The sequence below is a fragment of the Struthio camelus genome, chromosome 6, assembly GCF_040807025.1.
Source record: "Struthio camelus isolate bStrCam1 chromosome 6, bStrCam1.hap1, whole genome shotgun sequence".
NCBI classification, from domain to species: domain Eukaryota; kingdom Metazoa; phylum Chordata; class Aves; order Struthioniformes; family Struthionidae; genus Struthio; species Struthio camelus.
The window spans coordinates 9,465,624-9,475,555 of record NC_090947.1 but is presented as its reverse complement, the minus strand read 5'-3'; the positions used below and the strand labels follow the sequence as shown (position 1 = coordinate 9,475,555).

The 9,932-nt window shown below is 41.0% G+C and overlaps 1 protein-coding gene across 3 annotated transcripts in view; it reads right to left on the bottom strand.

Annotated features, from left to right (window-relative positions):
• The window catches only part of CREB1 (cAMP responsive element binding protein 1), a 42,341-nt gene that overhangs the window by 6,860 nt on the left and 25,549 nt on the right, over positions 1-9,932 (bottom strand). For all 3 annotated transcript variants that reach the window (XM_068948107.1, XM_068948109.1, XM_068948108.1), the window contains 4 exons: positions 9,664-9,764; positions 6,698-6,840; positions 5,041-5,223; positions 3,478-3,628 (listed from right to left, as the gene is read on the bottom strand). In XM_068948107.1, coding sequence (XP_068804208.1) covers positions 3,478-3,628; positions 5,041-5,223; positions 6,698-6,840; positions 9,664-9,764 — 578 coding nt within the window. The remainder of the gene's footprint in view (positions 1-3,477; positions 3,629-5,040; positions 5,224-6,697; positions 6,841-9,663; positions 9,765-9,932) is intronic.

Genomic DNA, 9,932 nt, shown 5'->3' with positions numbered 1-9,932 from the left:
GCTGAGTGCAATGCTGCTGCTCTAATTTCATTAGTTTTATTATTATTAAGAGGCGAATAACAAAAAAGGTAAGAGCAATGTTAATCTCTTTATAGTCTTAACTTTTCCCTTTGCTGTAGTCCAGCCAAATAGTGATAGTCAGGATGTAAAAAAAGCTTTGTTGAATCAATGCAAAAAAGCTGCATTTAAAGCATTCATGTATCTGTTCTCAAACAACAGTTTCATTTTGTTAACGATGCCCATCTCACTGCAGTGATAATATAAACCACTCAAATAAGAAATCACCATAATATAAACAGTCACCAGCAACCATACTCACTCTTTAGCCCTCATCTGCCATGTCAAGAAGATGGCAATGCAGATGTGTTGAAACAAGCCTCACTACAGTCAATCTCTTAAGGCTCTCTTGTAAAGATTAAGCTGCCAGTACATAACTCAGATGGTAATATACTTAGAATGCCTTGAAAAATACCTGCAAGGTGCTCGTGTGCTGGTGAGCATCCTGAAGGCACTAACACCAAGGGAAAAGCTGTCCTGCACAGCAACAGTAGTAAGGGCACCAACTTGCAGAGGAAGCACAAGGCTAAATGCCATAGGTGGACAGAGGTGGAGCATGCAGAGGGCCGCCCTCCTGCAACGTGGCTTGTCAAAGCAGCACAGTGTAGATACATGCATACATACATGCTGCTTTGCCCTGGATCTTTTAAGTGCAAAGCAGAACGGCTTCACAAGGAGAGACTCAGTGTCCACCCACTGCAAATTCTGTATAGGTTGCTGATAAGGTCAATGTTCTGGGAAATGAGAGGAGAAAATTGAACCTAGTTCTTCCACTCACTAGATAAATAGTAATTGTAGTACTAGATACAAAAGAATGTCTCTTCCAGGAATAACCTGGTAAGAAGACTCTAAAAACATTTTTAAAAATCCAGCTCCACAAATGAGACAGGGTGAAGAAAATCTTGTTTGCAAGCCCTGAAAGGGCTGAGGTGTCCATTTGTCACTCACAGAATCACAGAATGGTTGAGGTTGGCAGGGACCTCTGGAGATCAGCTAGTCCAACCCCCCTGGCTCAAGAAGGGTCCTCTAGAGCATATTTCCCAGGATCGCGCCCAGGCGGGTTCTGAGTATCTCCAGCGAAGGAGACTTCACAACCTCTCTGGGCAACCTGTTCCAGTGCTCCGTCACCCTCACAGGAAAGTTCTTCCTCATGTTCAGACAGAACTGCACGTGTTTCAGTTTGTGCCTGTTGCCTCTTGTCCTATCCCTGCGCACCACAGAGAAGAGTCTGGCCCCATCCTCTTGACACCCTCCCTTCAGATACTTATATACGCTGATAAGATTCCCCCCTCAGTCTTCTCTTCTCCAGGCTCAACAGGCCCAGCTCCCGCAGCCTCTCCTCCTAGGAGAGATGCTCCAGTCCCTTCATCTTGGTAGCCTTCTGCTGGACTCGCTCTAGTAGCTCCATGTCTCTTTTGTACTGGGGAGCCCAGAATTGGACACAATACTCCAGGTGAGGCCTCACCAGGGCTGAGTAGAGGGGCAGGATTACTTCCCTCTGACCTGCTGGCAACACTCTGCCTAATGCAACCCAGGATACCATTGGCCTTCTTGGCCACAAGGGCACATTGCTGGCTCATGGTCAACCTGTTGTCCACCAGGACTCTCATAAATACTCCCAGTCCCACAAATACTATTTCATATATTTGTAGCTCCTCAGGGGGCCATGTGCAATATTTAGAATTTAAAGTCATATTGGACTGTTAGTTGTGTCATCAAAAATAACCACTACTGTGGTCAGGAAAGACTTCAAGAACTTGAAGAACTCAGGAAAGAGTTGTGCCTCCAAGCAGTAAACTACTAATATATATTCCTAGGTGACAACCTTTTCTTTCCTTTTGCGATTTTGTGCCAGGATGGGCACTTAGCTGCCTCAAGTGTGCAGGCATTAATTATTCATTATGAACAACTAGAGTTATACTGAACTACAAGAGAGCTTTTAAAATTTAAAACTTACACACAGAAAAATTGCACAACAGTATCTACGATTATGCTATAATCTTTCAATAAATATCACCGCCCCATCTGTCTTTCTACAGCCTTTTTACCCCACTTCTCTGTGAAGCCCAGCTTTGGAAATATCTATCAATTAGGCAGGCTACAAACAGTACATGCAACATGGCACTGTTGCAAAAGGTGTCAATTTAATTAAAGCACAGGGTAATTCTGCATGTTTTTTGTTGGCTTTTCCAAATAGTAAGGCTTTCTTTTACTGGGTAGAATTTCTGACTAAATGAGGGGATTCAAAATGCCAATTAATTTTTTCTCAAATACAGGACGCTTGAAGGGGTGGACAACAACATCTACTATTCACTGATATCAGAAAACCATATAAAAATGGAGATGTGTGAGATTCTGGACAAACACCTTTTAGAAAAGTAAATTCTACAGTTCAGCATTATTTATTTCTTCATTCAAGCGACTCAAATAAGCTCTGAGTCTGCTCATGTGACTGTCCCTTGTGTTCACAGCTTAACAATCTACAGAAGATACACATACCTGTACCTGTGTAACGTCGGCTTTTCAGACTGGTAAACCAGCTAAGCAGCGCTTTCAAGAGACTTTTCCTCCGCCACAGGGGAAGGAAGCATTGCTGTTTTCCCAGTGAAATGGTTTAATGTACAGACTCAAACCTGTGGCCTATCAGTGGAGCTCAAGCCTGGTAGGATGAGTCGGCTCGGGCCGGCACCTTCCCTCTTGCATAGCACTCAGCTTGAGGAAGATTACGTCCAACTTCTTTCTGCTCCCAGTCTTTGCTGCCTCCACTAAGCCATACATCAGTAGACTCGATTGTTCCTCCTCACACTAATTCCTACAGAGTCAAGTCTCCTCTCCCCCTCTTTCAGCCCCTGTACTGCCACTACTGAGTCCACAAAACATCAGAGGAGTAGCTGCTCCTTTAGCTTTCCCTTGAGCCTTTCTGCCTCCAGAGAATAGAATCCAAAGGGCAAGCAGCTAAAGACAAGTGAGACAGGAAAGAAAATACCCTCAGAGAGTGAGAGTGGGCCAGCAGCAAGCAAAATGCATGCAGAAGGCTAAGCTAAAGAATCCAGGAAAGGAGACTCCAAGAACGTATTAACTCCAAAAACCAACTAACCGTAGTGTTCCTAAGAACATACCCACAATCAAAACAAGACTGTAAGATAGGCTCTCAGCAGTGACCTTTCCTCCTCATTGCCACAAACAAAAGTGGTAATTCACACATCTCTCAGAATGAGTCTGACACCTTTACTTATGGTTTCGTAATCACAATATACAGCATTAGCAGATGTGCTTTTTCACTTTGCATCTTTAAATAAAGGCACCTTCTTCAGAAAGCATGTCATAAAATGAGTAAAGCAAGACAATGAGTCCTACTGCTCAACACTCTGGTTCTAAGCACAGTTGATCAGAAAAAAAAAACAAACTAAATGTACATGCCTGTTCTTCATTAGACGCACTTCTCTCTTCCGTGCAGCCTCTTCTGCTGGCTGGGTTGGAAGTGCTGGGGAAGATGCCATGACTACACCTGGTGCAATGGTGCTGGTAGGGGCGGTGCGAATCTGATAAGTCTGCACATCTCCTGAGGCCGCTGAAAGACAAGAGCCACAGGGGAACAACATGTCAGTTTGGTGACAGCACTGTTTTAATATGCTGTGAAAAGCACCTTCTCACCTACCTAACCATGCACTCTGGGCTACAGTATAGGAGGGATGACCATTATCTGGGTCATCACTGCTATCTCAGTGTTAGTTTATTAACATATGCAAAGTTTTAGTCATTCCTGATGAAGAAGTCTTCACTTGTGCTCGATAACTTCATATGTCTTGCTGCAATGCTGTACTTTTTCTCTTGGTACAGTTCTTTTACTTCTGTTTTTGGGCAGTTTTAACAGCTGTAACAAAATGAAGGCAAACAATATTTCTAGCTGTGCTCCAAAATGAGTACGTGCAAAAGGGGAAACTACATGAGTAAGTATCTGGGGCAGAAAAAGAGGGTGTAAAAATGCAGCATTTACACTGACAAGAGAGACAGTGCAAGTCAGGCACTCGACTTTACTATTTCTCTAGGATGAACAAGTTTTTCTTTTTTTTTTTTTAAACTAGGAGTGCTATATGTGCCTGAATATACTACCCAAAGAAATCGCATTTGCTTAAGAAACACAATAACCAGACGATCAATGCAACATTAGCTAATTTTTCTCAGCTATGTATGTTCACTGATGCCTGATGACCTCAGATTACCTGCTTTACAATCACAAAAGCAAAAGCCCACTTTTATTCTTTTTTTTAATCAAACAAATTTTTAATAACCCTCCTTCCCCCTAATTTTTAATAAATCAAAACATATATTTTAATAAATCAACAAAAAGCAACCTGGTCTAACCCTGAAGTTGCCCTCCCTGCTCTGAGTGGGAGTTTTGACCAGATGACCTCTTGAGGCTGTTTCCGACCGAAATTATTCCATGATTCTAAGATTCAAAGATTAAATAGTTGTTGAACAGTGACAGGAATCACAACAGAAAGGAAATATGACCTTTAATTGAAAAGGGGAAAAATTACTAATAAATGAAACTCTCCTTATGGAAAGAACATATCAAACAACCTCTCTTTCCTAATTTAAACGCTTTGCTTCAAATTTATTGTTGCTGCAGCTGACTGTCTGGCAGGACTCAGAATTCTGAAGTGGCTTATAGTATGAGTTTCTGAAGAACACATAGCAAAAATCATGTGGTCAGAATGCAGGAAATACAAAAGGGAAAAATGAGTATGTTTTTTTTCTGAAGTGAAACCAAAGTATCCACAAATTTATTGGACTGAGAGGAAAGGTGCCAAGCAAATGTGACAAAGAGCTTTGTTTGTAATTTCTTTTAACCATTTTGGAGACTGATCTGTGTCAAAGCCATTAACTCTGTTTCCTGACACATTTGAGGGAGTTAGGTTGGCAAGTTATATCTGTGCGGAGAAAATGTTATACAGAATGACTGACTGTGAAGTTTCTCACCTTGTACAACAACTTGGTTGCTGGGTACGAGTATCTGTTGTCCATCTGTGGTCTGTGCATATTGTAAAATGGTGGTGCCAGGTTGGGTTGCAGCTGCATTGGTCATAGTCAATGTCTGGAGACCTTGTACTCCATCTGTGCCGTTGTTAGACAACTGTATTGCTCCTCCTTGGGTAATAGCAACTGAGGACAAAGAAATTTGATACAGCGTTTAAGAGATTAATATACTCATTAACTTATAGTATTATGCCTAGATACAGAAGAATACTGACTTAAATCCCACCAACCCTTAAACACCCTTAAATCAGACACATTGCTTTCATGTACATTTGAAGAAACCATGCTTCAGCAGTAAGCTTTTAATTTTTCATGAGATAAATATTTTGGGGGGCTAAAAAACGCTTCCTAAAACACCATTAGTTGCTCTGACAAAACAGCATCACACGGAAGAATTAAAGTCCTCCCCTGAGGAATATTTTTTATTAGTTAGGTTTTTCTTCTCGGTGGACTTAGGTCTTTTCCTCAGTCCTTGCTTTTTTTTTTCTTCTCCTCTGAAATTCCTCTCCTGTTTCATGCTTTACTCCTTTTAGATTCTTCTGCTGCTATGGCTATCCATCTTGTTTTTCACCTTCTTCTGGCTTTGGGACTTTTTCTTCTGACTCTTATTTCCCCTTCTGTACAACTTCCATAGCACCTTCCTAGCAGTGTTTTGACTCATACAGGCCAAATTTCACACAAATCTTTCCTTTATGCAGTCTTACTTTGTTGTTTTTTTCCTTTTCTTCCCCTCAGACCTGTCTTTCAGGTGTACTGAGATCACTTCTCAATCTGTATGTTTATGGAATTTCACTGTGCTCCCATATACAGGTACACCCAAATCTCAGACATCGGCGTGAGCAGTTTTTTTACAGTGATGGTAAAAAAAGCAGAGTGAACTACATCAATCTCAATAACATTAAGTAGGATATTAGGGAAAGTGGCTAAGGGGTAAACAGAGATACAAAATTTTAAAGGCACGTAAGAGAAAGATGCGAGCAGATAGCTCTTTCTCCCTCTTGTACATTAAAGACTGAGTTCATTTGTTTGTGTGAGACTATGTGAATAGTAGCTTTACTGCTATATCTTCAATCCTTTATGTCAATGCAATATATCCATAAAATCTAATGAATAAAGACATTGCAAACGCAGAAACTTATATTTATTATGTATTTTAAATAAGTTTACTGGAATCCTTATTTTTCTCAGGACTCTCTGAAAATGTAATTGAAGACTGTAATGTTCTTTCTATTAATAAGGTAACAATTTAGTGAGTCAGGACTAATAATCTGCCAGGAAAAAAAGAAAAAGACTTCTGAATTCCCTCATCTGGTTCCTGCAAGTCAATGTTTATAATAGCTGTATGGTTAACTCATATTTTGTCTCAGGATGCAGAACGTTTGCTGCACTAACACTAGCAAGCAGTCCCAGAATGTAAATTGAACATTTTAAATACTTACAATGGGAATGTGTTTTGACAGTTATGGGTATCGAACAGTCAAATTAAAGTAATCTTGTATTGTCCTCCTGCACTGTCCTAGCCCAAACAGTCATACAAATTATAGTTCTTCATCTTCTCATCCCCACTTACTAGCACCACTGAGAAATATGGACTACATACTGTACTGCCCACTGCTGGTTTGGTAAATGGGAGTTGGCACCGTAACAGTGGCAATGGCAGGCGCTGCTGTTTCCTCTTCAGACTTTTCTTCTTCGATCCTTGGCACTCCTGGGGCGTCTGAGGACAAGTCATTCAAAATTTTTCTGGAAAAGACAGTGTGTTGCAGAGATTTTAATAAAAAGTAACAAGTAAAAAAAAAGTCTATTTGATACATGATGCTGGGGAAAACTGCAAAGTGCAGTGAGCCAGCAAAGGAAATAACGGGGGCAGAATGAAAAACCAGGACAAACCAAACTCTTTCTGCAGAAGATTGCTCAAAGTGCCATACACAGATGGAGCTCAGGTGCTTCTCGACATAAGATACAACTATTGCAGCCTTCTTTTTTTCTTAAAAACGTTTCTCCTTCATATATTTTTACTTGTTTCCTGCTTTCAGCCACATAAAGATATGAAGAAAGCAAAAGTATGTAAAACCTATCTCCTCATTTACATCAGGGGAACGGCTAAGTTTCAAAGACCATAAAGGCCAGAGACTTGAGTAGAAAGGAAGTTAGCAGAAATGCTTGTAAAGAGCTACCAGTTTACAATCTAACACCTGCCTGAGAGGCAACGCTCAGTGTTTAAGCGAAACCCATGCAGTTACGTTCACAAACGAGGCAGCCATCCTGCCTGAGAGAGTCGAGATTTGCAAGAGTAAAGGAAAGAAGAACAGGTTGTTTGCCTACTTATGTGGCTTAATTATCCAAAGCCAAAACTGCTAAAACGTTACAGCTACCGATCCCACTTAACATTAATGTAAGACTGACCATAACAGTTGGTGCAATTTGCAGCAGTTAGACTAAGCACTGTAGCCCAGACCGACTACTGTAAAGCTGTTGTTACTGGTGGCACATTCTATCAGCTGCTGCTGCAAAATTCTACTTCTCGTAGCAAATAAAGGGAACATTTTTTGTGACGTTCATCCCATGTTTTCCTGCGACCTGTGTCTCTAGAACTCAAAGTGTGATGAAGCAAACACAGCTGTAGAACCAAGCTCCAAGACAACATTCATTTCTTAAATACGGCTTCTAAGGCTTTGGGAGCCAGCACATCTGTATGGAGCTATTCGGGGAGACTGGTCACTTTGCCAAGCAACTTGACAAACAGAGCCTATACTGTTGCTATTTTGACTCTGTATGCACACAGGAACCCCAATGTTGCACAAGCACTCCACTGTGCCAAGCACCGCATGCACAAGTAACAGATTCCTGTCAAAAGAGTCTGGAATCGAGGTGTCAGGCCAGAAAAACTAGTGGACAAAACAGATGAAAAACTCTGGAGAGAGCAGGGAGGATGAGGAACAAAACCCACAAAGCTCACAATAGAAAAAGAGAAATTATAGCTCACTGCTTTTTTAACTCCTGTCAGATGTGATTTGGTGGCTAAAACCTATCATTGCCAACATAAAGATGCATATAAAATAAAAGGTAAGGCAGTAGCTTTAGAAACATAGAAGATATGACTCGACCTGGAGAACACAGGAAGTACCTCGGCACTCAGCAATCAGGGTCAAAGCGGAGTTGCTGAGGAAGAGGTATAGCTCTCTAATTTCAGGAACCTATCTGTACTGACTGTGTCTCTGGGGCAAGTTACAGTAGCTTGGATAACGCCAGCTGGGAACTCGCTTGACGCAGCTGTAGTCTGGCTCAGCCTTTCTGAAATGGCTCCTACACTGGCCTTGTGGCTGAGCTGCATGCAGGAGTTTTACAATTACTACATTTTTCAGAGTCATCAGGATCTGGGTTGACGGACAGAGGTTGTGCTGTGGGCAAGCAAGCTCATCTGAATGCGAATATAGAATGCACAAGTCCCCTCTTCTCAGTTTTGCTGCTTGTTTACTCAGTTAGCTCTGTTGTCTCACGATATTTAGCTATTCTTCTACATATAAGTGTCTGACTGCAGAAGCAGACTGCAAGGAAGTCTGGAACAGCCTTAATGTTAGCAACGCCCTTCCTCACAAATAAAAATATATCCAGGATCTATAGGAATAGAGATCTTCAGTAGTGATTTTCACTATCTTCATAAGGATAGCCTTGCAGGCTCCTGAAGAAGGCAGAAAATATTCTGTGAGTGCTAACAAAATTGGCGAGAAACGTTCAGACCTAGAGTCTGGCTTAGATTTCTAAGGCTATCTTCATTAAGAAGAAAAAGGAGCAGCTGAATTTGCCAAAGTAGCAGGAATCCACAAGTCACTTAAAAACTGCTGAAATCCATTGCTATTCCTTAAAATTATTTAACATGTTTAAGAATGAAAAGTGAGATTTCATATGGCCAGAAAAAGGTGTGCATGGCGTAAATTACTAAAGCAAGTATGACTAACACCATTTGAAGGAGCACCTCAGTTGGCCTTGCCACATAAGTTCTTGCCATGCCAACTAAAGATACTAGATGCCTAACCCTGACTTCTCAAACTTTAAACATAACCAAATTTGCTCAAGCAGGAATTATCCTTGAGCCACAGAACATCACATCCTCATTGACAGTCTCAAAGAAGGAAGGCATTAAGTTTGATTGCTGCTAACATTTCAACATGAATGAAAAACAGTAACGTTGATTTTAGGCCGACTACAGATTACACCGTAGCAACTTGCTTGCAAAGTTACAGTGCGCTCCGTGTACTAAGTATCTATTAAAACTAGCTCTAAGGCACCTATCACAAGGATAACTCAATCTTTTACAAATCTGGCAATCAGCTGCTTCTCAGCTCATCTCTGTCTTAACTCAGTGTAACAGCTGAGGTTTCCTCCTTCTCAAACTATTTGCTTATCTCTTTACATCCTATTCTATAGAAAGATCTTGCAGAAGAGATATTTTAGTTAAATGGATTTATAGTTAAATCCAAAAATAACTATGGAATCACAGCATTTGTCTCCCCAATTGAAGGATGCATCCCTCAAGCCAAATGCCTCTGCCTTTAACCTCCTTACCTGTAGGACGGTCGTCTGGAAAGAATTTCTCTGCGTTTCTGTGAGTCTGTGACACTGTCTACTGATTCCTGTGAATCTTCACTTTCTGCTATAGTAGAGATCTGTAAATAAGAACAGCAGTTAAAATCAACAGGACACTGCTCATGTCTGCTATTTCAAGGAACTTCACGTTATGTGAAAAACACTACAGTGCAAGCCTTATATACTTGGGCAACTAATAGCAAGGACAGGCTGTTTAGTAATGGATAGAGTAACGAATGACCACAGTC